This window comes from Canis aureus, chromosome 8, assembly GCF_053574225.1.
Source record: "Canis aureus isolate CA01 chromosome 8, VMU_Caureus_v.1.0, whole genome shotgun sequence".
NCBI lineage: Eukaryota > Metazoa > Chordata > Mammalia > Carnivora > Canidae > Canis > Canis aureus.
The window spans coordinates 60212387-60239285 of record NC_135618.1 but is presented as its reverse complement, the minus strand read 5'-3'; the positions used below and the strand labels follow the sequence as shown (position 1 = coordinate 60239285).

At 53.0% G+C, this 26899-nt stretch overlaps 3 protein-coding genes and 1 long non-coding RNA gene across 10 annotated transcripts in view; 2 read left to right on the top strand and 2 right to left on the bottom strand.

The window, feature by feature from the left end:
• The first annotated feature begins 1907 nt into the window (after positions 1-1907).
• On the top strand, positions 1908-8791 carry LOC144319351 (zinc finger protein 764-like). Of its 4 annotated transcripts, none has more exons than XR_013385197.1 (4): positions 1908-2358; positions 2517-2630; positions 3371-4519; positions 8654-8791. XR_013385197.1 is itself a non-coding variant. In XM_077907325.1 (3 exons), the coding sequence occupies exons 1-3, from the start codon at positions 2163-2165 to the stop codon at positions 4282-4284; spliced, it is 1224 nt and encodes a 407-aa protein (XP_077763451.1). In that variant the 5' UTR covers positions 1908-2162; the 3' UTR covers positions 4285-5110. The 4 variants fall into 4 exon arrangements, 1 of the variants encoding a protein (XP_077763451.1); XR_013385195.1 differs by having other exon boundaries at positions 8651-8790; XR_013385196.1 differs by lacking the exon at positions 8654-8791 and adding an exon at positions 6553-6682.
• Positions 4658-9555, bottom strand: LOC144319354 (uncharacterized). The gene is made up of 2 exons (XR_013385198.1): positions 9226-9555; positions 4658-5061 (listed from the first exon to the last, which is right to left on the bottom strand). It is a non-coding gene; the product is annotated as an uncharacterized LOC144319354 (long non-coding RNA).
• ZNF768 (zinc finger protein 768) lies at positions 8832-12979 on the top strand. 2 transcript variants are annotated; one of them, XM_077907318.1, is made up of 3 exons: positions 8832-9607; positions 9884-10603; positions 10887-12979. In XM_077907318.1, exons 2-3 carry the CDS (start codon positions 10516-10518, stop codon positions 12461-12463), a joined length of 1665 nt encoding a protein of 554 aa, XP_077763444.1. In that variant the 5' UTR covers positions 8832-9607; positions 9884-10515; the 3' UTR covers positions 12464-12979. The 2 variants fall into 2 exon arrangements, with proteins under 2 accessions (XP_077763444.1, XP_077763443.1); XM_077907317.1 differs by lacking the exon at positions 8832-9607 and having other exon boundaries at positions 9665-10603.
• A 2466-nt stretch (positions 12980-15445) lies between these two features.
• Positions 15446-26899, bottom strand: part of ITGAL (integrin subunit alpha L) — a 42481-nt gene continuing 31027 nt past the window's right edge. For all 3 annotated transcript variants that reach the window (XM_077907294.1, XM_077907296.1, XM_077907295.1), the window contains 6 exons: positions 23098-23211; positions 22787-22843; positions 22593-22691; positions 22117-22212; positions 21283-21393; positions 15446-18849 (listed from right to left, as the gene is read on the bottom strand). In XM_077907294.1, coding sequence (XP_077763420.1) covers positions 18679-18849; positions 21283-21393; positions 22117-22212; positions 22593-22691; positions 22787-22843; positions 23098-23211 — 648 coding nt within the window. In that variant the 3' untranslated portion in view covers positions 15446-18678. The remainder of the gene's footprint in view (positions 18850-21282; positions 21394-22116; positions 22213-22592; positions 22692-22786; positions 22844-23097; positions 23212-26899) is intronic.

The following is a 26899-nucleotide window of genomic DNA, read 5'->3' as shown; positions in this document are numbered from 1 at the left end:
GATTCTGTCACCTGAACATGAGTAGAGTTTGACTGAACCGGGCAAAAATTAAGTTTTGAATCTGCTATGTTTCAAAACAGCCACTCAGAAAAATGATACATTTGGAAGGAGCCAGCAGAAGGAGTCTACTGAGGGGAGTTGTCCTGAGCCCCTGGAATCAGAGACACTAGCTTGGTCTCTGAGCCTGTGGTCAAGCCTCCCTACATAGACAGCGCTTCCCAAGCCCCAAGTCTATACCAAGCTTCAGTGCCTGGTACTCACACAGCACCCTGCCCTGAATGCAGCCACACTTTGCCATGACCTTTCACCTGACTCAGTGCACTCTGGAGAGGGACCCTTTGTCTACAGCTAGTGTGGCACCTGTTTCTGCCACAGCTAATACCTCTCATGCTACCTGCTGACACAGAGGCAAGCCCTCTTATTCCTGTCCCCCGTGTGGGAGGTGCTTCTGCCAAAGACCCACCAGTAGACCCCAGTGCAGCCTGTGTTGTGGACCTCAAGGGCTGACACCTGGTTGTGAACTCTGCCCTGGGTTCTCCTCAGGAGCGTCTAGACCCCTCTGTGAGTTTCTAGCACTACCCAGAGCTCTTCTGGGCCTGTGTGAGAGCTATCACTGTGAGGAGTGGGCAGCGACATGACAAAACTCTTACTAAAAAAATTTGTCCTTCAAGGGCCTGGGGTTAGGAGTAGTTAGGGCTCAGTCAAGTCCCCGAGCAAATCTGCATCCTTATCCTTATCTTTTCTGGGCTTTTTCTCTTCCTTTTCCCCTTTCTGCTTTGATCACTTCTACTTGCCCAGCTCTTCCGGTGTGGGGAGAGGTATCCACTAGGTGTAAAGTTTTAGACAGAAGTCTCAGGGAGACCTCTGGAAAGTGGAAGTCAAGAGAAGCTCCAGACTAGATCCGATCTGGTGAAAGGAGGTGCATTTCCATGATGTGTGTGAAATGCAGTGATTTAGCTGGACAAAAAAAAAAATTATCAAGTGTTCTTAGGGTAGGGTATTTATGAAGTCATGTGGGGCTGCAGAGTAAGCCCTCAATAAACGTGTGGAGTGAGAGAGGGAGGTTGGAGATAGAAATGATAGGGAGGGATCCCTGGGTGGTGCAGCGGTTAGGCGCTTGCCTTTGGCCCAGGGCACGATCCTGGAGACCGGGGATCGAATCCCACGTCGGGCTCCCGGTGCATGGAGCCTGCTTCTCCCTCTGCCTGTGTCTCTGCTCTCTCTCTCTCTCTCTGTGACTATCATAAATAAATAAAAATTAAAAAAAAAAAAAGAAATGATAGGGAGAGTTGGTGTCATTTGCATGTAAAGATCCCAGGGGGAGCAGGCTGGGGGAATAAAGGGAGGAGTTCAGTTGGAGCCTTGCCTAGTGGGAGGTGCTAGTGGGACATTCGCAGGAGCAAGAGGGCAGGTGGCTCTGTGATCAGGAGCTTAGGAGCCAGGCTTGAGCTAGAAGTAAATAGATGTTCTAGAGGCCTCCTGCAGGGTAGGTGCGGAGGGAGTAACCTAGCAGAAAGTGAGTCCTTCTGACCTTTTACAGACCTTACCTTATCCCCCCTCCCCGCCCCCGCCGCCTGTATGATCTCCTGAAATAGAAGCTCCCAGAACTTCAGGCTCGAAGAAGTTTCCAGTAGAGAAAGTTCTCTTTTACCCACATTTTTCTCCTCTCAACATTGGAAAAAGGCTGTTGTCACACAGTGACAGGCCGAAACCCAGGAACCCACGAGGGAATGGCTGGGCGAGAAAAGTAGCGTAGAATTCACAGAGGCAGAGCGGCCAGGTCAGCCCGCACCTCCCGCCGCGCGCGTCCCGCCCGGGGCCGTGGTGGCCCGCGCCTCCCTGGGGGCCAGGTGGAGCGGGCCGCCCTCCCGCACTTGTAGCCGCCGCGGCCATTTTGGCTGAGGGCTCGCGGACAAAGCCACCTGGAGACCCCGGGGGAGGCGCCATCTGGGCACGGTTGCGTCGGAGCAACGTTCGCGCGTCGCCTTGCCGCCATTTCTCTCTGAGGCTCTGTATCCCCTCCGCTTGCGGCCCCGCGTCCCTGGGCACCCTGGTGGGCCTTCGAGGGGCCTGCTGCTGCCTCGCAGCCCGCCGCACCGCGCCCCGGCCCGGGGCAGTCCTCCGGCGTGGGAGGCCCCGCGGGCCCTAGCCCGGCCCTGGCCATGGCGCCGCCTCCGGTCCGGCTCCCCGCGTGGGAACCGGACGGGCCCGGGCGTGAGCGGAGGAGGCCGGGCGCCGTGAGCTTCGCGGACGTGGCCGTGTACTTCTCCCCGGAGGAGTGGGGCTGCCTGCGGCCCGCGCAGAGGGCCCTGTACCGGGACGTGATGCGGGAGACCTACGGCCACCTGGGCGCGCTCGGTGAGGCCCCGCCTGCTCGCCTGGCCACCTCCCCGCCCCGCCCGCCCGCCCGCCCAGCCTCCCGGCCGGCAGGGCAGTGGGGAGGCCCTAGGTCTGGGAAGCCCGCACCGCGGGGGGCGGCCTCCCGGCAGCGTGGGCTTTACGTTCTCCTCCCCCAGGGTTCCGAGGCGCCAAGCCCGCTCTCATCTCCTGGGTGGAGGAAGAGGCCGACCTGTGGGGCCCGGATGCCCGGGATCCGGAGGTGGGAGAGTGTGTGACAGAAACAGACGCAGGTGAAGTATTGGGTACTGCGTCTCCTGGGACCTCCTCTGGGCCCGACCCTCCAGCTGCCCTCTGCCACCGGCTTCCCTGCGCCTGTTACCTTGCCGGCGCCTGCCTCGCAGCCACCTAGAAGGGGACTGGGAGTGGCCCAGGCGCGGCGGGGGTGCGGGGCCCTGCGTACCTGCCTCTCCAGCCAGTCTGTGCCCCTCCCATCTTGTTGGTCTCTAAGCTCTATTGAGCTGCACATCATCCCTCCTGCTGTTGTCCTACACTCTAGCTTTTCTGCCACCTCTTGTGTTTTAGTTTCTTTTCTTTTTGTTATATTTTTGGTGCCATCTCCTTTCTCCCTCCGTGTGAACTTGTCAATGCCGACCTCCTTCCTGCCTTTCTTGTACTGTTCCTGCTGCCTCGAGAGCCCTTAGACATCACTCATCCTAGGTGATCCAGCAAAAATGCCCCCCCCTCCGCCCTCCTTCCAACCCTGTTCCAATTCCTCAGCTCCAAGGTAGAATGTACAGCGCTCTGTTCCTTCCTTTCTCCTTTCCTTCTTTGTCTCTGCGTCTTTTCTGTTTTCTGTAGCTCGGTAAAAAGTGTCACTCGGAGCTTCCTTGCCTGCACCAAGCTAAGTCCCAGAGGCAGCAGTGGGTCCAGAAGGTGGCTGTATTTAAAAGGCTTCTCTGTCACCGCTTGGGGTTTGGCCTTAAAGACCAGGATAAGCCAGGGCCTGAGCTCTACCCTTACCTCCCAGCAGATTCCAGAAACAAGGAAGAGAAAAGACAAAGAGAGGGGACCGAGGCCCTGGAGAAGAGCCCTTCTGTGGAAGCTCGGCCTTCTGGGCTGACAGTTCTGTCACTCCCTTCTGCCGGGCTCCCTTATAGCTTGGAGCAGCCGTCCAAGGCAACTCGCCGTGGTCGCCCTCCACTCTGTGCCCATCCCCCTGTCCCAAGAGCAGACCAGCGTCATGGTTGCTACATGTGCGGGAAGAGTTTTGCTTGGCGCTCCACCCTGGTGGAGCACCTGTACACCCACACGGGAGAGAAGCCCTTCTGTTGCCCTGACTGTGGCAAGGGCTTCAGCCAGGCCTCCTCTCTGAGCAAGCACCGAGCCATCCACCGTGGGGACCGGCCCCACCGCTGCCTGGACTGTGGCCGGGCCTTCACCCAGCGCTCTGCCCTCACTACTCACCTGCGGGTTCACACGGGCGAGAAGCCCTACTGCTGTGCTGACTGTGGCCGCTGCTTTAGCCAGAGCTCTGCCCTCTACCAGCACCAGCGCGTCCACAGTGGCGAGACTCCCTTCCCCTGCCTGGACTGTGGTCGTGCCTTTGCCCATGCGTCAGACCTTCGGCGCCATGTACGCACCCATACGGGCGAGAAACCCTACCCGTGCCCAGACTGTGGGCGCTGTTTCCGGCAGAGCTCTGAAATGGCAGCCCATCGTCGTACCCACAGCGGTGAACGCCCCTACCCATGTCCTCAGTGTGGCAGGTGCTTTGGCCAGAAATCAGCCATGGCCAAGCACCAGTGGGTCCATCGGCCTGGTGCCGGGGGGCACAGGGGCCAGGGTGCCAGTGGGCTGCCTGTGCCTCTGGCCCCTGGCCAAGAGGACCTGGACCCACCTGTGGGTTTCCAGCACTACCCAGAAATATTCCAGGAGTGTGGGTGATGGTCTCAGAGATGTCAAGGCAAAGGGTGAAGATCTAAACCTCGCCTGAGGCCCAGGGTGGCCTCTGGGGCCTGAACCTCTGTGGCAGCTCCAGGGAGGTCGCAGAATTCCAGGCAAGAGGTGGACCTGGGGGATGAGGACCATCTTATCTTAGGCCTTCACAAGCCTGATCTGCTGACACCTTGCTCCCTACTGTCCAGACTCTAGAAGCCCCCTCTGCTCCATTAGGGCTGAGGTAAGCTCCTAGATAAGACCTCCACTGTGGGGAAGAGAAGGCTGTTAAGAGACGTGTTAAGAGAATTGAGATAGGGAACTTTGTTGTATCCATTGTCTTCACTGCAGGAGTTAAAAACTGATGGCCATGTACTGGATCTGGCTTGTAATAACTGTTTACAAATTATTTTTGGCCCAACCAGCATTTTAAAAATGTTACAAATTATGGTTAAGACTTAAAAGGATATTTTACACAAAAATCCAGGTTTCTGGCCTCTTTTGAAAAATTCAAAGATTTGGTAACTCGACCTGAGTTCCTACAGAACCACAGTTGGCAGGAGCTGCAGGGCAGCTGTTCATCATGCTCACCACCCCTTCCTGGCTTCTGACGAGTGTCAGCTGGCCATCGTCATCACTTGTCCATGTCCCTGGTATAGCAGACTCCCTCCATCTGGCACTTTCCCCTTGTTTTCATGCCCCATTGGGCTCCTGTAGCTGTTCAAGTTTGCAAACTGGTGTATAGCAGTCATGTTTTCCTGAACCAGGGATTCAGGTAGACAGCACCTATATGAAAGGGTGGCAGGAAAGAAGTAAAAGCAGGCTTTATTTCAGATGTTTACTTGTGTCACGTTTTCTGGTTTACAAAGTAATGTCTTGTTCATTAACTCATTTTGCCCTCATAACTGTCTGAGGAAGGAATCATGTAGCTTGGGCAGCCCCTGTAGCGCAGCGGTTTAGTGCTGCCTGCAGCCCAGGGTGTGATCCTGGAGACCCAGGATTGAGTCCCATGTCAGGCTTCCTGCACGGAGCCTGCTTCTCCCTCTGCCTGTCTCTGCCTCTGTCTTGCTCCCTCTGAATAAATAAATAAACCTTTAAAAAAATAAAAAAGGAATCATGTAGCTTGAAGAGGACAGCCTAGTCAGGAAGAGGCTGCCAGGACTGTACTTGGCCCCAAACTGAGAGGTATCTTTGCCATGCCACAGTAGGATTTCCACTGACTGGCACTTCTTGGTTTTGAAGATGAAGGCTCTGAGTCTTCCAGTCCTTGGGCCTCCCTGGGAGACCCTTACCATTGGGCCTTAGCTAGCCTCTACCCAGCCAGAAGGCCCTCATCACATTTTTGAATTGGAAGAGAGCTTTCTATCTTTTTGCATTTGGGGACTCTGAGACTGGGGAAAGTCAAATGACCTGTCCAAGGTCACACACAGGGAGACTCCAGGGTTCTTGGTTTACTGCCATCTTTGTCACACCACTCCTGAGTTCCTTGCCAGTGTCTCAGCCAGGGTTCTGGAGGCATCTGCTCCCTCCCTACAACGACTCCCAGGCAGTGACCTAGCCTAGGGACAGAGCAACCCAGTGTCAGTGAAGCCCAGTCACAAGATGAGTGACAAAACAGCCAAATAGCAAAGCAAGGAAAGGGAGAAACCAGCCTGAGGTGAGAGTTCCAGGGCAAACAAGAAAAGCTTGCTTCTCTGTTTAAGTGTCTCATCATGAACAAAGAGGGACAAGGCCAGGAACATTTGGGGTTAGTAGCCAAGGGAACTACTCAAGTGTATTCCCAAGCTGTGTTACTTGTGACTCCATTATTCATCTACCAGTTCTGCTGTGGTCAGAGTCCAGCCTTGTTCAGGTAATGAAGCAGCTAGCCATGAGCAGACCCGTTGATGCCTCCTTCACCTTCACTTCAAGGAGTAATAGCAGGGCCTTATGTCTTCTGCTGGCCTGCGTGTACCTGCCTTCTTCATCCAACTCTGCCCCATGTCTTGTCTGGCCTACCTTAAGAAGAAACCAGATTTGTCAACCTAGAGAAACTTCTAAAGAAGTAGAAACTTTTGGGAAAGGACACTGTTGAGTGAAATAATCAACTGAATCAATTGAATCAACTGAATTGAAATCAATTTAATTTTCAAATCTGACTTCACCAAGACCTGGCTTACCCTAAACTTTACTGGGAGGATTGGTTTATGTATCATCTTGTCACAAGGGGGAGGTAGAGTGAAAAGAGGTACCTTGGCAGCAGGGGCTACTTTTGTACCAGCTTTTAATTCCCTACAGAAGCCAGTGTACAACCCTTCCCTCGCCTCACCCTGAGCAGAGCCTGGGGAAAGCTCAGCCTGCAACACCAGTTGTCAGCTCAAGATTCAAAGCCAGATCTGGACCCTTCCCTCAGCTTGCCAATTAAAGGTACCATAATTACTACTTTCTCTGAGTGCTTTGAAGTTTGCAGGGCTTGCATAGGGCCCCAAAGTCAGACCCAGCTCCTCTGCTTCTTGCCCTCATGACCCAGCTTTCTGCCATTTTCTGATTTTTGAGTGTCACAAAATGCTTAAGCTTCAGCCTCACTCTCTTCTCAGTTACTCCTTTCTTGGCATGGATGGATACTGCTACCAGAGATGGGGCTCCCTTTTCTCTCTGCTACCCTAGTTCTTTGAGGCTCAGACCCTAAAGCACTTTAAGTCAGAAAGAGGGTTTTCCTAGGGCTTTCTTGGTACATCAGGAGAAATACTTGTCTGAACCAGACAAAATGAGGCCCATCCACAAGGCCAGAGTGAAATGTCAAGGTCATGACCACATGACTCATTCCCAACGTGTCCAAGCCATATAAAATAAGGACAAGTGTTGATCTGAGCTTGTGAAAAGATGTTTATGACTCAAAGAAGCAAAAACTTGCTCTAGACCGTATTTTTTTCCTTCCTTCCTTCCTAGATTTCATTTGAGAAAGCAGAGTGAGAGAGAGAGAAGGAGAGGACAAGTGGAGAGGGAAGGGGCAGAGGGAGAAGCAGGCTCCCTGCAGGGATCCTGACACAGGGCTCCATCCCAAGACCAGGATCATGACCAAGCTGAAGGTGGATGCCTAACTGACAGCCACCCATGCGCCCCTAGGCAATTATTTTTCAAAGTAAGGCCTTTCTGCCACAGAATCCCATTCAGTAACTAAAATGTAGTCTGCTCCCTGGGCTTTGTCTCTGGACTATTGAATCAGAATCTCCAGGGATGGAATCTTACACATGGTAATGATGCTCTGAACAAAATGTTACTTTCTAGCTGCTCTTAGTTTTGCAAACGCTTGAGGTCAAAGGATGACCTAGCCATATACAAAGACTCCCATTTTCTTTGTTCTTCTCAAAGGAGACTGTGCCATGGCTGAGCTCTTCCTGGGTACCTATATATCTTGAATATACGGAGGTCTCTTTGTAGCATCTGACAGATCCTCTTAGAGGGCCTGTCTGTTGCATGTAGGGTAAAAGCAGTTCACACAGGAGTCTCCCTCCCATTGAGGACCTATGCTCAAGTGTTGGCCAAGTTGGCTGGACCATAAGCCTTAGCTGCACACCAGGAATGATGCCATGGACAAAGTGGCCACCCAACTCAGAACACAAACACAGCTTTTCCTCACTAGTACACACTGGTAGAATAAGGTCAGTGGACTCCTGCCTTGAATTAGTTGGTACTGGGTCAAGCTGGAACCCACATCAGAGGATTCCCTTTCTTAGAGCCTCCACTGCTCTGGGTGAGTGGCAGAGAGAGGCTAGTTGCTTCTCAGGCCCATTGCATGGATAGGACTGGTGCTGGAGGAAGCTGCCTGGAAGTCAGCTACTCTTCTACTCTAGGCACTAGTGAGACTGAATTTCCATGTGGCAGTGTGGGTGCCAAAGCAGCTTGAAGCCTTGGCCTGACGTCTGCTACATGTGGGGCTATGGAGAGTACAGGTCATGGAATAGTGTCGGAGCTGTGGCTGGAGGCCTCGCCATCCCCTTTGTAGAGAGCAGCTTCTCTCCTGTGTAGATTTTCTGGTGGGTAAACAGGTTGGAGGTCAGATAAAAGTGTCTCATGAAGGAGACTTTTTTTTTTCTCGTTTGTGTGAGTGGTTTGGGAATGACCGGAGTATGCCCCGGGTCCTCTCCTTTCATAGTCTGCACACTTGTGGGCCATCTAGTAGTGAACTATGTGAGCTGTTCTTCACACATGGTTGTAGGATAGACCGACTTTGGGGTGGGAGACAAGCATGGAGCTGGAAGCTCTTCCTCTGCAGGGGAGAAAACTACTCCTGCTTTATTTGTAGGAAGATAATTATGATTCTATTTATAAGCCTGTTTTCCCTAGGCTTCTACTACTTGCAATTCTCCAAATTCTTGTTCTCCTCTCTTTTCAGCAGAATGGAAGATGCCATCTTTCCTCCTAAACCAGTTTCTTCCCTTCATTTGTCTGAGAAGGCAACAAGATAACACAGCCACGGCTCCTGCATCACTCACACAGGGAGAATTTGGCTCATCAATTGTCAAGAACGCTACCAAAATACTTTCAGAAGCAAGGGCCTAAAAGGGGGTGGGGGTAGGGGCACAAGAATTCTCTTTCCAGTATCACTCTTCCCTTGCTTGATTCAAAGCTCCACCAAGGGCAGTGTTCCTCAGGTTCCCTTCTCAAGTTTCTGTCCAAGTCAGGGCTGGAGAGTTCTTAGCTCCCTTAAAGGCCAGATGGTTTTCTACTTCTCCTCCTGAACTCCACCACCCTCACCTAGAAGTAACTCCCATAAGATCCCTGCCTCTTTGTGAGAAAATCCAGGAACCTGGGACTAAGGCTCCCATCTCAGGGAAGGTGGAAGGGATAGGCAGGTAATAGAAAAGAAAGCAGCCCTCCCCTCTGCGGGAGCATCCGCCGACTGGCCCCTTCAGCACCAGGAACCTGTGGGAGAAAGGAAAGTACTGGGAAAGGAAGTATGCGGAAGACCTGGGGAGAAGGTTGTCTGTCTCCAGATCCCTTGGCTTTCTTCAGAGATAAGACGTAATGAAAGGTAAATGGGGGCGGGAAAAGTTCTGAAAGCACCAGCCCCACGACTGAAAGGGAGACGCCAGGCGCCTCCCTCTCAGCTCTCGGCGGGCACTTCTGACCACTGGGGTAGGTGGTCCCCCTCCAGCCAATCAGAAAGGTGCCTGGCGTTCCCTGGCGACCATTCAAGCCTATCAGTTGGTGAATAGCGCTAGGAGGCGGGACGATGAGAGCACGAGCTCCCCCGGCCAATCGCCGCACTCCCAGGGAGTTAGGGGCGGTGCTTCTGGAAACTGGAGGCGGAGCTGTTTCCTTGGCAACGATCCTAGCCCTCCAGGAGTCGGTAGGGTGGAGATTAGGAGGAGCAGAGAGAGGAGGGGGACAGGAGGAGTGGGGGTGGGCGCACCGGTGCGGAGGAGTAGAGTTCGGGGTGGCAGGGTGGGAATCCCTGGCTCAGGAGCTCAAGGCGGGGGGTCGGTCCGGGTTCCCGAGGCACGGCCGGAGCTGACCCCCAGGCCCAGGAGGGGAGGGGAGCTAGACACCGCCCCCGCTGGCGCCGGGAAGCGTCGCTCCTTCTCGCTGACCTTGGTCTCGATTGTCGCCTCGCCCTTGGCCACAGGCACTGACGGACGCAGGGCCCGGGTGACGGATAGATAGGCTCCTGGACGGATGGAGACCTAGGACACAGCACACAAACTACCCCAGCCTTTTCTGCCTGCTCCAAGGCGCCCCGTCCTCCCCCACCTGAACGCCGGGGCCATCCAGCCCAGGGTTAATGCCAACGAGTTTCCACCTCCAGCCGCTCCTAGAGAGGCCGTGGCGCTAGCCAGCGGGGGAAACTGGCCGCGGACGGACACTTCCTGTGCGGGGGGAGGAGGGGGTCGGATAGCCGCAGACCAGCCCGGGCTGGGGGGCCAGACGGCGGGGTCGCGGGCGGGGAGCGGCCTCCGGGGGCGGCAGGGCGAGTCGTGAAGACCCTCACCTCCGAGGCCACGACGCACGGGACCTTGGAGGGCCCCAGGGCAAGGCGAGACCTTGTGGGTGGGGGCGGGGCCGTGGGTAGGGGAGGGGCCCAGCCGGCTGGAGAGGCCCAGGGTCAAGACGTCCGGCCTCAGGGGCCCGGGCTGGGCAGCCGGGTCCCCTGGGCGGCGCTGAGCAGGCGGGCGGCGAGGGCCCGGGTCTCAGGGCACTCAGGCCTGGTCGCAGGATCGTCCGCCATCACCGCCACCGCCGCACTGGGAGCCGGCGGGGATGGAACGGGAGGCGTCGCCGTGGGGCCTCGAGCCCGGGGATGTGCAAAGTCCTGACGAACTGGGGAGCCCCGAAGGGTCCCTCAAAGGTGAGGGAGGGAGCGCCTCTCCGAGGAGCGTGCCTGGGGGCGGGAGGGGGGGCTGTGGGCCGTGGGAGGGGAAGGGAGCCGGGGGGCTTGGACACCTGGGACTTGGAGGCGGGGGCGGGGACTGGACGTCCCGGGTCGGCGGAGGGGGAGGTGGGAATTTCAGCACCTGCTCTAGGGCCAGCGACCCTGTTGGAGGAGGGAGAGGCTTGTGGCAACTAGTGGGACTAAATGACCTTCCAGACCGCACACAATCTGGGTTTTCTGTAACTCTCTGATCCTGCAGGCAACATGAGTGAGAATGAGGAAGAAGAAATGTCTCAACAAGAAGGCACTGGGGACTATGAGGTCGAAGAGATACCCTTTGGGCTGGATCCCCAGAGCCCTGGGTTTGAGCCGCAGAGCCCTGGGTTTGAATCCCAAAGCCCCAGGTTTGAGCCGGAAAGCCCAGGGTTTGAATCCCGAAGCCCTGGGTTTGTGCCCCCAAGCCCTGAATTTGCACCCAGAAGTCCTGACTCAGATTCTCAGAGCCCTGAGTTTGAACCCCAAAGTCCAAGGTATGAGCCCCAAAGCCCTGGCTATGAACCCAGGAGCCCTGGTTATGAACCCAAGAGTCCTGGGTATGAACCCAAAAGCCCTGGGTATGAACCCCGGAGTCCTGGGTATGAATCCCAGAGCCCAGGATATGAGCCCCAGAATCCTGAGTTCAAAACCCAAAGCCCTGAATTTGAAGCTCAAAGTTCCAAATTTGAGGAAGGTGCAGAGATGCTTCTGAATCCTGAAGAAAAGAGTCCTTTGAGCATCCCCTTGGGAGTCCACCCCTTGGACTCCTTCACCCAGGGGTTTGGGGAGGAGCCCACGGGGGGTCTGCCCCTAGGGCCACCTTTTGAGATGCCCACAGGGACCCTGCTGGCTACACCCCAGTTTGAGATGCTCCAAAATCCCCTGGGCCTGACAGGGGCCCTTCGGGGTCCAGGTCGGCGGGGTGGCCGGGCCAGGGGTGGGCAGGGCCCTCGGCCTAATATCTGTGGCATCTGTGGGAAGAGCTTCGGGCGGGGCTCCACCCTGATCCAGCACCAGCGCATCCATACGGGTGAGAAGCCCTATAAATGTGAGGTCTGTAGCAAGGCCTTCTCCCAGAGCTCTGACCTCATCAAACACCAGCGCACCCACACGGGCGAGCGGCCCTACAAGTGTCCCCGTTGTGGCAAGGCCTTCGCCGACAGCTCTTACCTGCTTCGCCACCAGCGTACCCACTCTGGTCAGAAGCCCTACAAGTGCCCGCACTGTGGCAAGGCCTTCGGTGACAGCTCCTACCTCCTGCGGCACCAGCGCACCCACAGCCACGAGCGGCCCTACAGCTGCCCCGAGTGCGGCAAGTGCTACAGCCAGAACTCTTCCCTCCGTAGTCACCAGAGGGTGCACACCGGGCAGAGGCCCTTCAGCTGTGGCATCTGTGGCAAGAGCTTCTCACAGCGCTCGGCACTTATCCCCCATGCCCGCAGCCACGCCCGTGAGAAGCCCTTCAAGTGCCCTGAGTGCGGCAAGCGCTTTGGCCAGAGCTCTGTGCTGGCCATCCATGCCCGCACCCACCTGCCAGGCCGTACCTACAGCTGCCCCGACTGCGGCAAGACCTTCAACCGCTCCTCCACGCTGATTCAGCACCAGCGCTCCCACACAGGCGAGCGGCCCTACCGGTGCGCCGTGTGCGGCAAGGGCTTCTGCCGCTCCTCCACACTGCTGCAGCACCACCGGGTGCACAGCGGGGAGCGGCCCTACAAGTGCGATGACTGTGGAAAAGCCTTCTCACAGAGCTCCGACCTCATCCGCCACCAGCGGACCCACGCAGCCGGCCGGCGCTGACCTGGGGCCCTGCCAGGGGTGGGGAGGTGATGGGCAGGAGAAACGGGCCAGGGAGCTGAGAAACCTTTAGAGGGAATAGTGGAAAACCTGGGGGAGGATGGAAGAGTTGAGGGCCAGGGTGGAGGAAGTTACGTGCCCTGGAGACTTCTGGGAAATGGGCTATGAAGAGGGGTTGGAGAGAGGCCAAGCAGGCAGTGGGAGGCTCTGGGAGAGATCCAGAAAAGAGGTCAGTGGAGAGCTGGCCTCAGCAGCAGCATGCCCCTTGGTGGGTGCCTGGCTTGGCAAAGCTCTAGGCTGGGGTGGGGGGAGGGGGGAGGGTTACTTAATTAGAGTGGGTAGCTTAGATTGGTAGCTACTGAGACCCTGGTTGAGTCAGGAAGGGGTGAGGGTAGGTGGGGTGGGGAGTGGGGCCCTGGGGTGGGGCTTGGGCCTCAGTGCAAACTCCAGCCTCCCTTGTCTTCCTCAGGCTTTGGAGCCCTTGAATTTGAGTTCAATAAAAACCTTTATGTGGTAAAAGAGACTTGTCCTTAAAATGTGTGCATGGACAGTGCCCTGGCCAGTGGGAGACATGCAGTGGTAACTATACAGCCAGCAAAGCCATAGGGCTCTGTCTGGAAGCCCTCCATGTTCCAGGTTTCCTCGGAATCTTATAATTCGATGCTCAGGAGACAACATCTGCACATATATTTCCAAGTTATGTCTCCTGCACAAACCCACGGAGCTCAGTGTGGGAGGTGTGAGAAAGCCTTCGACTTTGTGGGATATCCCTTCTACCAAACACAGAGGGCCAGAGAACACACCTTGCACTCATATCCGGGCGTAGAGCCTGTGTCCTACCTCTCTGGCTCCCGGTATCTAGCTGTGCTGTCCTCCTCTTGCCTTGGAACCTTCATGGCCATCACTTGGTGCAGACCCTGAGTGACCAGAACCAGACTACCTGCGGTCTTGGCCCCACCTGTAGGGGGCGCATATGGGACCCAGTGTGAGGATTAGATAGCTCTAGCTTTTAAGACCCACCCACCAGGCTGGGCCTGATTTGCCACAGCTCTGCCACTTTTTTAGGACTCCTGGACCTTTTGGGATCACCCAGCACACACACACACACACATGCCTTTATCTTACTTTTCTTTCCTGTCTGAGCCTCAGCCCTCCTAATACTCGGCTTTCGGAAAAGAATGGAGAGTCGGTGCCAGCTGTGAGTCTCTGGATCCTGGGATGTGGCCTGCCTTGACCTTAGCTGAGTAGGACAGGCCACACCCTGGGGAATCACCCAGCTGCCAGGAATGTCTTGAGATGAATGCCTGTAAGGGCCTGATTGCCCTGCAAAGATTTTTTTCAGTTTCATGGATAAGGAAAAATGAGTTCACAGAGCTCTGACCTGCTGGAAGTTTCTCTGTGGGTAAGAGGGAGGTGAGAAATTCAGACCACATCTCTCTGGCTCATCAGCCCCAGCGGCTCAGCCACACAGGCAGGTGGGGAATAGTGCTCTACACTGGCTCTTGGGCTTCAAATCCTCACGTCACCCCCAGCCCCGCACCTATCCTTAGGGCCTTATAACTTGTCAAGAGCAGAATAACTTCTCTTAAGGACATTTCAACCCAGCCTCATGTTCTGCACATTCCAGAAGGAGCCTTAGACATCACGTAGTTCAACAGTTTGGTTGTGTTTGGTGTTTTTAGTTTTTTTTTTTTTTAAGATTTATTTATTTATTAATGATAGAGAGAGAGTGGGGGAGGCAGAGACACAGGCAGAGGGAGAAGCAGGTTCCATGTTGGGAGCGCGATGTGGGACTTGATCCCGGGACTCCAGGATCGCGCCCTAGGCCAAAGGCAGGCGCCAAACCGCTGAGCCACCCAGGGATCCCTAAAGTTTTAATTATTTTTGGAAGTAGATCATTATTTTTCAAGTACAATCTCTTAGTCTTTTAAATACTCTTTGTAAACTTTTTGCACATTTTTGTACAGACACCCAATCACACATAATTTCAAATATTAAAATACTCCACCTCCCGCATTTACGTAGTTCATATATGTGAGTACTTATGTTAAATAGGACTGCATTTGACTACCTAACATATCTGTTGGTTTAACATTTCTTTCTTTTTTAAAAAATATTTTATGTATTTATTCATGAGAGACACACACACAGAGGGAGGGAGAGACAGAGGCCAAGGGAAAAGCAGGCTCTGTGCAGGGAGCCCGAAGCGGGACTCGATCCTGAGACCCCAGGATCATGCCCCGAGCTGAAGGCAGACGCTCAACCACTGAGCCAACCAGGCATCCCAGTTTTTTTTTTTTTTTAAGATTTTATTTATTTATTCATAGAGACACACACACACACAGAGAGGCAGAGACACAGGCAGAGGGAGAAGCAGGCACCATACAGAGAGCCTGACGTGGGACTTGATCCTGGGTCTCCAGGATCACGCCCTGGGCTGCAGGCAGCGCTAAACCGCTGGGCCACCGGGGCTGCCCCAGGCGTCCCAGTTTAACATTTATTTCAATTATACAATTTGATTTTCATTCTTTGGAGTTGATTTTTCCCTCCAGCTCCCAAACATGTTTGTAGGCCATTGAAAGCACAGTGCATGTAGTACTTAATTGATAAAGTAGCCTGTATGCTGCTTATGAACCATAGTATATAAAAGCAGATCAAGTGACAGTGGGGGGGCTCAGCTGCTCAGCCCCCACGCTTTTCTTCCGTATGACAGCTCCTGCGGTACCTGTAGATCCCAGGTGGGGCAGATCAAAGCCCAGGAAGGACACACATCTTTCTCAAGGTCACGGTGAAGAACTAGGATGCCAGTGCCAGGTTTCCTGACTTTCAGTCCAGCATGCTATTTTTACCACGCCATCCTGCACAACTAAACCATCTTTTAAAAAGTAATCTCTACGCCCAGTGTGGATATTGAACTCATGACCCTGAGATCAAGAATCGCATGCTTCACTGACTGAGCCAGGCAGGCACCCCACAACTAAATCATTTCTATCCACCACGTTTATTAAGCACAGATGTGCTGGCAACATTTCTAGACAGTTTGCAAGTGTTTTCCTCACAACAGCTCTGAGGGATATACAGTTAGTATTCCCATTTTACAGAGGAAGAAATGAATCCCAGAGAAGATAAGTAATGGCCCTACATGGCACAGCTATGGGGCAGGAGAGCCTGAACTCAAACCTACGACTGATTAAGTTTGACTATTCTCCCAAGGATACTGTTACTTACTTTTTCACTTTGTGCCATGGGTATGGTGTCTTCCAGAGGCTACATGGCCTGTGATAACATGTCATCATTCTGACCACTTGTAGGGAATGTGGCCTTGGGCGTTAGTATGTTTTAAATTTTTCTCCTTTTTTTTTTTAGATTTTATTTATTTATTTAATGCAGAGAGCGAGCCCACAAGCAGGGGGAGGGGCAGAGGGAGAGGGAGAAGCAGGCTCCCCGCTGGGACCTGGGGCTCCATCCCCATCATCCCAAGACTCTGGATCATGACCTGAGGTGAAGGCAGATGCTTAGCTGACTGAGCCGCCCAGGTGCCCCTGCAGTAGGAAGATTTTTTTTTATTTATTCGTGAGAGACACAGAGAGAGAGAGAGAGAGAGGGAGGCAGAGACACAGGCAGAGGGAGAAGCAGGCTCCATGCAGGGAACCAGAGACGTGGGACTCGATCCCTCCAGGGTCTCCAGGATTACAACCTGGGCCAAAAGCGGTGCTAAACCGCTGAGCCACCCGGGCTGCCCAAGTAGGAAGATTTTAAAGGACAGAACAAGGTAGAACTAGATGGGCTGGCAAGAGGAACAGCATGTGCAAAGACAGAGGCAGGTGTTTGAGGATGGGTGCTGTTAAGGGAGTCGGGATATAGATTTCTGGGCATGATGAGGGCAGGACTGTTCTGAAATGAACCTCCCAGATTTTCTGTGTTTTGCTTCCAACCCTGATGAAAACATTCACTCTGTGTGTGTCACAGAGCATCACTCGTGTAGGAGGACCCTCACTAACTTGTTATCCTGTTTTATCTTCTTCACAATCCCCCCACCGCCTAGAATCACAGGTCTACCTTTTCACTCTGTTTTCTCATTGGGGTGGTGCTTCCTGAGGGCAAGGACTTGTCCATCTTGTTCATCATCCTGCCCTCAGGGCACAGAACAGGCCCTGACACCAGGTGCCCATGGGTGGCTCAGGCCAGCAGGGGGTTGATGAGGTTGAAGAGGCTGGCAGGAGGCTGTTCTGGGCCTTGAGTGCCAGGCTTGAGAACATTCTCTTACTCCCTGTAGGCAGAAGGGAGCCTTGGGAGGTCAAAAGCTATTTCTCAGCTCTCAGTGCTGAGCCCAGAGTTGTCCTGAGAGTGACTCCATATTCCCTGGGGAGAGGGTTGGGGGAGTGGGGGAGGGAAGGAGGAGAGAGGAGAGAGAGCTGTGCCCAGCTCTGGGGTCCTACTGACCACAAGAGGGCAGCAGCGACAAGCCTGCTCTGTCCTCCTAAAGGTGGGGGGGCCTCAGGATCAAGCCTCACCAATTGCTGCTTAAAAAAAAAAAAAAAAAAGCCTGGGAGGGTCTATTCTCACACCTGAATGAATTGTCAATGCCTCATGCAGGTTAGTCTCTAATGGTTGTCATAAAAAAAAAAAAAAAAAAAAAAAAGAAAGGGAAAGAAATGAAAAGAAAATACAGCTGACTGGGTCCCACTTAGAGAAAGGGTGAGAAGGAAATGTTTAATTGAGCCAGGCTGAGATGTGGCACCAGCTTACAAACTTCATATTTATCAGTAGACATAGGCAGGCGCTCTGCTTAGCACTGGGAGCCGGGGCAGGAGGTGGGGGGGTAGTGAAGGGAGGGGAGTAGACAGACCTGTCCCACATCTTGAGCTCACTGCCTCCCAGCCTGGGGCCATGATGGGATTTGGGGAGTCCCAATAGGGGCTACAAAGGAAGGAGGCAGGAGCCTGAGGGAAGACAGAGCCTTGAAGGGTGGAGATGCCATGGGCCCATCCAAACGTTTTCTGGAACTTCCCATAGGCACCCTCACTAGTTCAGTGAAATTGAATCAAGCGGGATCCCTGGGTGGCTCAGTGGTTTAGCGCCAGCCTTCGGCCCAGGGTGTGATCCTGGAGTCCCGGGGTTAAGTCCGGCTTCGGGCTCCCTGCATGGAGCCTGCTTCTCCCTCTGCCTGTGTCCCTGCCTCTCTCTCTCTGTGTCTCTCATGAATAAACAAATAAAATCTTAAAAAAAAAAAAAAAAAAAGAAATTGTATCAAGCACCCACTGTGTCTGGCTCTGTGATGTCACCAAGGTGAACATAACAGGTATGGTCCCTACCCCCGTGGAGCTATAGTTGGATTTGAGAGATGAATATTGAGTAACAACCATGATCTGTACTGTGAGGGGAAGTGCAGGCTAGTGTAGGCATGTGTGCTATGAAAACCCGCTTGGGGCGGGGTTGAGGGCAGCCCTGAGGAAGTTCCAAGTGAGCTGAGATCTGAAGTCTGAGTGAGAGCCAGCCAGGGAAAGGGCTGGGGAGGAATGTTCCAGGCAGAGGGAGCAGTCTGGATGAAGGCAGTGGGACAGAAGGGGGCTTGGCTAGTGAGAAAGGCTGGTGTAACTGGAGCTTCGAAAGGGAGGCTGGGAGTCTCTGGAGGAGGCCAGGAAGGCCACGGGGACCCAGTACTGCACTGGCATGTTAAGGATATTTTGCAGATTTTGGAAGTCGTATTAAGGAACTTGGTCTTTAGCCACAGAGCAAGGGGTCTGCAGCAGCAATGTCGTGACACAGATCAGATTTGCTCTCTGGCAGCAGATGGAAAGCTGACTGGACTCCAGGCAGGAGAGAGTGAAGGGCAAGGTTCTGAGAGTCTGAGGCATCTGGGGACATCCAAGGGCAGATGGGTGTGAGGGCTGGGAGTGTCACTAAGTCCTGAGATGACAGTTTTTCCAAATTTAGATCAGATATTCTCTTCCATGGGAGGATATTAAGAAGGACCAGGGGAAGCCAGAACCAGCTGATAATTACAAGCCCTCACGTACATACCCTTCCTGGCCCATCCCTCATAGATCCTCACCATGAGCCCACAGAGCAGGCAGGCAGGAGTGAGCTCCATGTTCAACATAACGAAACTGAGGCCTAGGTGGGGGGGCAGAGACTTGCCCGAAGACGCACAGTGAGACATAGGTAGAGGCAGAATGGCACCATACATCCTGGGTCCTCTGCCGTGGGCCTGGGCCTCAGTCTTTGACAGCTTCATCCTGGGCCTCCCCCTCCTGGAGGGGCTCCAGGCAGCCTGGATCCCCAGCCTCCTCCTTGGACACTGGCTGCTCAGAGTCTTGTTTAGGGATTTCATTTGAAGCTTCTACAGCCTCCATCTTCTCCTTCAGGTTCCGTTTGAAGAAGCCAAGCTGTAGGAAGACAAAAATGGAGTCAGCAGAAAGTCCATGGAATATTCTGGACCAGTCAGCCTCGGCAAAACATGAGTGCACCCTTCAGAATGGTAATGAGTCATTCATGCTGCACATGCGTGGTTATCTGCTCCAGGGATGGGGCGAGGGTATCAGCCACACTTGGTTCCTATGATAAACAGCTGTACATTTAAGAACAATTCATTCTTTAGGTTTATCAAAATGTCATAGGCCAATATGTGGGGCGGGCGGTTTGAAAATATCCAGTAATACTAACAAATAGCAAGAGCTTGCACTTAACATAGTGCTTGGCATGGGTCAGGTACTCTCCATTGAAAGCTCAGAACATACATAGTCTACTTTTTTTTTTAAACATATATATACTTTGGCTCAGCCATTCCAACTCCAGGAATTAATTTTTTTTTTTTTAAAGATTTTATTTGTTCATCAGAGACACACAGAGAGAGAGGCAGAGACACAGGCAGAGGGAGAAGCATGCTCCATGCAGAGTGCCCGATGTGGGACTTGATCCCAGGTCCCCAGGATCACGCCCCGGGCTGAAGGCAGGTGCCAAACCGCTGAGCTACTCAGGAGTTCCTACAGGAATTAATTCTAAAGAAGATTTGAACAAGTGTGCAAAGATGTGGGTGCCAAGAGCCTTTTTGGTCACCATTTAAAATAAGTGGAAATTATTTATCAGCTGGGATCTTGTTTCAGTAAAAGGTGGAGCATCCAGACAGCAGCAACCCAGGCAGGTTAAAAGGCAAGAGGTGGGGAACCCTGGGTGGTGCAGCGGTTTGGCGCCTGCCTTTGGCCCAGGGTGCGATCCTGGAGACCCGGGATCGAATCCCACGTCGGGCTCCTGGTGCATGGAGCCTGCTTCTCCCTCTGCCTATGTCTCTGCCTCTCTCTCTCTCTCTCTCTCTCTCTCTCTGTGACTATCATAAATAAATAACAATTATTTTAAAAAAATAAAAAAAATAAAAGGCAAGAGGTGGATCTGATTGTGCTCACACAGAGAGACATCAAGATAGAATATCCAGTGGGAAATACAAGCTCCCAAGCAGTATATATGCTATTATTCCATTTACATTTTCTTTCTTTTTAAAAGATTTAATTTATTTACTTGACAGAGAGAGAGAGGGGACAAGTAAGCAGAGTGGCAGGCAGAGGGAGAGGGAGAAGCAGACTGCCCGCTGAGCAGGGAGCCTAAGGCAGGGCTCGATCCCAGGACCCTGAGATAATGACCTGAGCTGAAGACAGATGCTTAACTGACTGAGCCACCCAGGTGCCCCCCATTTATATTTTCTATGTGTATATACACAGACACTGACTTGCTCTCTCTCATGCTCACACATATACTCACACATATATTATTTATTTTAAAACCATATTGGTTTTATTTATTTATTTATTCATTCATTCATTCATTCATTCATTCGTGAGAGATACAGAGAGAGAGAGACAGAGACAGAGACATAGGAAGAAGGAGAAGCAGGCTCCATGCAGGAAGCCTGATGCAGGACTCGATCTCGGGACTCCGGGATCATGCCCTGAGCCAAAGGCATATGCTCAACTGCTGACCTATCCAGGCATCCCTTATTTATTTATTTATTTATTTATTTATTTATTTATTTATTTATTTATATTTTATTTGTTTATTTGGCAAAGAGAGAGCACAAGCAGGGGAGAAGGGCAAGAAGGCACAGGGAGAGGGAGAAGCAGACTCCCTACTGAGTAGGGAGTGGGATGTGGGGCTCCATCCCAGGACCCTTGGATCACCACCTGAGCCAAAGGCAGACACTTAATCGACTGAACCACCCAGGTGCCCCTACATATACACATATTTAAACAACAAAATTAGAAGCTGGAAAACGGTTGTTAGTAACCATTCTCTGGGAGTACAAGGGGAAGAAACTGATTTTCTGTGTTGTCTTTTTCTGGGGTATTTAGTTTTCATATGGAACATCTGCCCTCCACCATTCTTCATCTGGCTACTCCTCCTTCAAACCCCAACTCAAATGCCTCCTCTTCTGGGAGGCCTTCCTGGACTGCCCCAGCCTGAGTGAGGCTTCAGCACACAGGCCCTTGAGTGGAGCCCTGTCTGCCTCCTCCATTAGACTGTGAGCCCTCTATGGCAGGGACCATGTTTATGGTGTGGGCCTCTGTGTCCCAGCACCCAACCCTTAATGGGCAGAAGCACCCTTCTCTCCTAGGTAGACAGTCCTGGCTCTGCCAGTGCTTGGAGGAGGGAGGGGGAAAGATTTGCTTGCTCTTTGGGCCTGGGGAGCTTTATCTGAAAGAGGGGGGGGGGCTGAGGCCCCTTCTAGCTTTAAGGCTCCCCAATCTCAGTATTCTCCGCCCTGACCCCTGCAGAACCCTTTCCCCAGCCAGGTTGTCTCAGCCATGCCCCACGCTCCCAGAAGCTCCCACCTTGTAGAGTGCCACAAAAATCAGCAAGAGCAGCAACAGCCCCCCAATGCTGCTCAGCGCATAGACATGGAGCATTTCCTTTTCATATATGATGTCAACCTTCATGACGACCTGGAGAAGGAAAAGAGAAGGGAACGTAAAGAGCAGGCTTTCACCTCTGACATGCTTGTGAATGGCTAGGTCTTCGTGTTTCTGGTTCAGACTGCTTCTGGATACAACCCGGCTGGCCCAGATGTCTCCCTCCAGTGCACCTCCCAGTGTGCAACCATCAGAGTGAACTAGGAGACATGCACATAACCCATCGGAAGCCCTTACATGGCTTCCCTTAGTCCCAGAATAAAATGCCAGAATCTTGGCTCAGCATGCAAAGCCTTCCGGAGTCCAGCTTGGGCTTGCTTCTTAACTGCAGCTTCCCTTCTCCTGCTCTGACCTGCTTGCTCTCCCACCTGCCTCGCCATCCTCTTGGCTCCGTGGTCTCGCTACTCGCTCTGCTTAGAGCTCGTTCCGTCGTGCTCACGGTGCGCATGGGGTGGGTACCCTTTGCTGAGTTGCCATCAAACTGGCTCTCTGCCTGACATGTCTCAGACGGGTGTCCCTGTGGCCTACTTGCCCACCAGCAGTCACAGGGAGCTCATGGCATCCAGCAAAGCCTTCGCCAAGGCTGACTGCTTTGACCGTGGGGAGACGGTGTGCCCTTCCTTGTTCCTGGAGAGCCCAGACCTCCCATGAGGCCCTACTACTTTTGGCTCTAGCTCTTCTAGCTCTGCCCTGGGGTTCCCCAGACCCCTCTGCTGACCCCTGCTCCCTGGGGCTTCTGAGGAGGCAAAACCATACCTGGGCCATGGAGGCATTGCTGCCATAGAGGTGGAAATGCTTGATGCTGTTGAAGGAGACGGAAAGAGAGCTGCAGAGGCTGACCATGGAGGAGGCCTGTGGGGTATGGGGGAGACGTCAGGCCAGAGAGAATAAGCACCAGAACCCACTGATTTCAGCACCCCACCTCGGCTGAGGTTGGAGAACAGGTCCCAGGGGGCTGCACAATTCCTACTGAGTTCCCTACTGTAGCGTCCTAATGGGTCACTCCCCACAGCTGGAAGGAAACTTTTCCTACATAGAACCAGCAAGAACCATCCGTAGGCCCGTGAAAACAGCCCTGCACATTTCGAGCACGATTCTCTTTCACCTGCCACCGTGTAAATATCAGGGCTTTTCGTCCAGGTGGTACAGAATGCAGGAAGCCCATCTGGCAGGGATGCTCGCTCCTGACCCCTCGAGGCCTCCCCAACCTCTATGTTGCCAGCAGGTGCTACCTCAATCTTCTCCACCAGCTCAATAGTCCCGATCACTTTGACGAAGATCTCCTCCTTGTAGACAAATGGGCAGTGGAATCTGGCCCCGGGCAAACAAGGCTGCCAAGAATGAAGAGAGCAGGGGTCAGAGCGGCCTATCTTCCCACCTGCACTCTGCTGGCCCCACCCTGACTTCTGAACCCACAGGCCAGTACCTCAGCCACACTGGGCAGCCTGTCCAGATCCTCACGATAACAGGTCACAGGAGGCTCCTAGGAATGATGGGATGGAATGAGAGCAGAGAGAGGACACTGGCCCCTTAAGGCTGGAATCTGGCCTCCCTCCCCACTCCATGGATACACAGCATCCGGCATCCCGGTTCACTCCCACTGGCTCCTGGCAGGTGCAGAAATCACTGAGCCCAACAGGATGCATCTACCCTCACTCCCTTCCCACACATCTGTACCCCTTTATGAGCTCACTCCCAGGGACCTGGGTGTCTTTCCCTCCTCCAGGCAGTACTCACCATCTCCACATTCCATTTGTGTGTGATGGGCCCCTCACTGTGAGATACTGGTACCCCAATCAAGGCCTCCAGGGCAGGCACTTTGTGGTCATAGATAGAAGGCTGAATCCTCACCTAGGACAGAGGACATGGGACCGCAGAGCCCTAAATGCCAGCCACCCCTCCAAATGCCTCTCCAGACACGATCCTCCCTGGCTGAGGCCTGAGCGCCTGCTTTTGCCAGGCAGAGGGCAATGACAGCTTCATGTGGCCCCTATCTTCAAGGTTTTACAGTGTGGGTTACCTGTGCCTTTCTGCTTTCGCCACGGAGCAAATCCTCACATATCCATCAAGGTACCCCTCAAATATCATTTCTGATGGTTCCGCTGACTCCCCAAGGGGAAGGCAGCTCCCCCTGTGTGTTCTCATAGCGCACTACATCCCCCCCCCCCCTCCCCGCAGGATGGCTAAGTATCTACTTGTGTGTCTGTCTCCTCTGGACTGCGTGCTTGGTGACTGTGGCTTCTTTCACTTGCAGTTCCCTGCTGCATACTACTGAGCACATAGCAGGCCTCCAGAAATGTCATTTTTTGAATGAGTGAAAGAACGAAGGCAAGGATACATGTGAAAATTATTTGCACAATGCAGGTTGGGAAAGACTCATTTTGGTGAGGACACCACACAGATTGAAGAAATACATCCTGAGTACCTGTTAGATGAAAGAGCCTACTGTGTGGGGCTGGAAGACCCAGAAGTAGAGAAGAAAGTGACAAAGGGGCAGCACCAATGAACATCTCAGGGAGGTCCTGCAGGGAAATATATGTCCAGTTTGAGAGGTTCTAGCATTCTTCACTTGACACACTTTTACAGACACTTGAAAAATGTCAGGTAAATTAAATTTAAAAGGCCTTATGTCAGAGGCAGCATTTGAATTTAACTGTGAAGGACAGAGAGGAGTGGAACAGATGAAGATGAGGGGTGCCATCCAGGAAGAGAAAATGTGGACAGTTAGAACAGTTAGCACCAGGCAAGTGTGACACAGCTGGAGGTAGGGGCTGGGACCAAGAGACAGGACCTACATCTGGAAAGGAGACCTGGGGTGAGATTGTGTGCCCATGAGGCCTAAGGGCCAGAAATCAGGGGACTCTTAACCGGGTAATGGTGAGGAGGGAAGGCTCGGTGGTAGGGTGAAGTGGGCCCAGGATGGGAGAAAATGGGGAAGGCAGGCCAAGGTCCAAGAAGGAGCCTGCGCCGATGGTTGCAAGAAGGAGGGGAACCTGAGTCTGGGCATTAGTGGAGGCAAAGGAAACAAGAGAATACAGAACGAGGTTGAGGAGGTGGGAGGACCAGCCACGGAGGAAGGACAAATTCACTCAGACTTGGAAGTTTTGCTTGGGGCAAAGGGTGCTTTTGAGCACACCAGGGGTGATGCTGGCTGAGGGGAAAGCAGTACATTGGGTTTAGAACATGCTGAGACAAAGCCTCAAGGGGAACAATTGCACTCCCATATATATACCCAAGAGAAGTCAAATATGTCTGCACCAAAACTTGTACAAGAACGTGCAAGCAGGGGCGCCTGGGTGGCTCAGTTGGTTGAGCATCTGCCTTCAGCCCAGGTCATGGTCCCAGGGTCCTGGGATACAGCCTTGAATCGGGCTCCCTGCTCAGCTGGGAGTTTGCTTCTCCCTCTCGGCTGCTTGTGTGCACGCGCTCTCTCTCTTTCTCAAATAAATAAATAAAATCTTAAAGAAAACCCCAAAACATTCAAGCAGCATAGTCAATGAAAGCCCCAAAGTGGAAATCACCAAGATGTCCACCAGCTGCTGAATGGACAAATCAAACGCAGCCTACCTCGCAATGGAATATTATCTGGCAATAAAAAAGAATATGGTAGTGGGACAGGCTACAACAAGGATGACCCCTGAAAACACTATGTAACCAAAGGAAGTTAGTCATAAAAGACTCCACACTGGAGGATTCTGCTCCTACATAATGTCCAGAGCAGCCAGGTCTCTGGACAGAGACTAAAGTAGTGGCTGCCAGGAGCTGGGGGAGGAGGGGCAGGAGAGCATGTGGGTACAGGGGTCCTTTGTGGAATAATGAAAATCTTCAAAAATTGGATTGTGGTGATGGTTATATAACTTTACAAATATGCCAAAGGCCACTGAACTGTATGTTTTAAAAGCAGATAAATTAAAAAAAATTTTAAAAAGCAGATAAATCATACAGACTGTGACTTGTATCTCATTCTATTATAAAGCTGTTAAAAGACAAAAAAAAAAAAAAAGATGCAGGGAAGACCTCCCAGTGGAGAGCAGGGACAAGCTGTAGGGACAGGTGCCCTGGAGGAGCAGGAGGGTCACAATGCAGAGTTGTGAGCTGGACGGGGGACTCAGACTGTGGGTAGAGAGGCCACATGGGGACCGATGCAGAGCAGTCAGTGGCACAAGCATAGAGCATCAGCCTGTTACCAGGGCAGTGCGAAGATGGGGTCATGGGGAGACCACAGAAGAGCAATCACCATTTGCTGAACACTCAGTGTGCTGGGCCTCTGTGATTCTCACTGAATGTAGGATCTCATTCTTTTCTCTCAGGCTGCCTATGTGGCAGGCAGGACTGATATCCCCACTTCAGAGGGGAGGACTGAGGTTCAGGGAGATTAATCTGTCTGAAGTGACGGAGTGGAAAGGCGGGCATTGGAGCCCAGGCTGGGACTCCAGAGACCGGAACTACATTGTTCTATCACCTTCCTTGGATGATGGTGAGAACAACACTGCTAAAACCAGTCACTGGGGATCCCTTGGTGGCACAGCGGTTTGGCGCCTGCCTTTGGCCCAGGGCGCGATCCTGGAGATCCAGGATCGAATCCCACGTTGGGCTCCCGACGGAGCTCCCATGGAGCCTGCTTCTCCCTCTGCCTATGTCTCTGCCTCTCTCTCTCTCTCTCTCTCTCTGTGTGACTATCATAAATAAATAAAAATTAAAAAAAAATAAATAAAACCAGTCACTGGTGACCAATGGCTTATGTGTGGAGTACTGTGTGGAGCACTTAACATGAATTTTCTTATTTGCTCTTCATAACAACCCCATAAGGAGGTCTATTATCATCCCCATTTTACAGATTGAAAAACAGATGCTCACAGAGGTTAAGTAAACAGCCCAAGGCCACACAGCTTTAAATAGCAGAGCTTCAAAAAGGTTTTAGGTCTGGCTGAAGCTTATACTCCTCACCAGCTTGGGGAGAGGGCCATCATGAGGAAGAAGACCCCGTGGCCCAGCTGCCCAGGTCTCACTGAATTACCATGCATGTTGAGCTCACCAGAAACCCAAGCTGACCTCCTTGTGGCAAAAAGGGCCTGACTAACAGGACGGCTTCGGGCAAGAGGGAAAGATCACCAGTGTCCCACGCTGAGTTGCATTTAGTTAAAACAGACATGATCAGGCCCTTAGCAAGAGTGGCTGTGTGCTTGGGCCAGGCGGCAGGGAGCCAGATGCATCGCTTAGGATGCTGGAGGGTGGATGGAGGTGTCTAGCCCTGATGACCATCCCGAGAGAGAGAAATGGGGTATGTGGTGCAGGGAGGGGAGCTCAAAGGGTTTGAATGGGTTCCCAGAGGAGTGGGGCAAGAATGCAAGCAGGCTTCCACAGTAGCTGGAGAAATCTCCAGGCTGGGCCACAGCCCCCACCTCAGCCATTAACTACCTCCACTTCCCGGGCACTGGGCCAAGCACTGCATGGGGAGTCAGTAACCCACTTAAACCTCAAGACACCTGGAAGTTCTCATTCCAAATGCCGTTTGTCATAGCAGGGAACCGAGGCATGC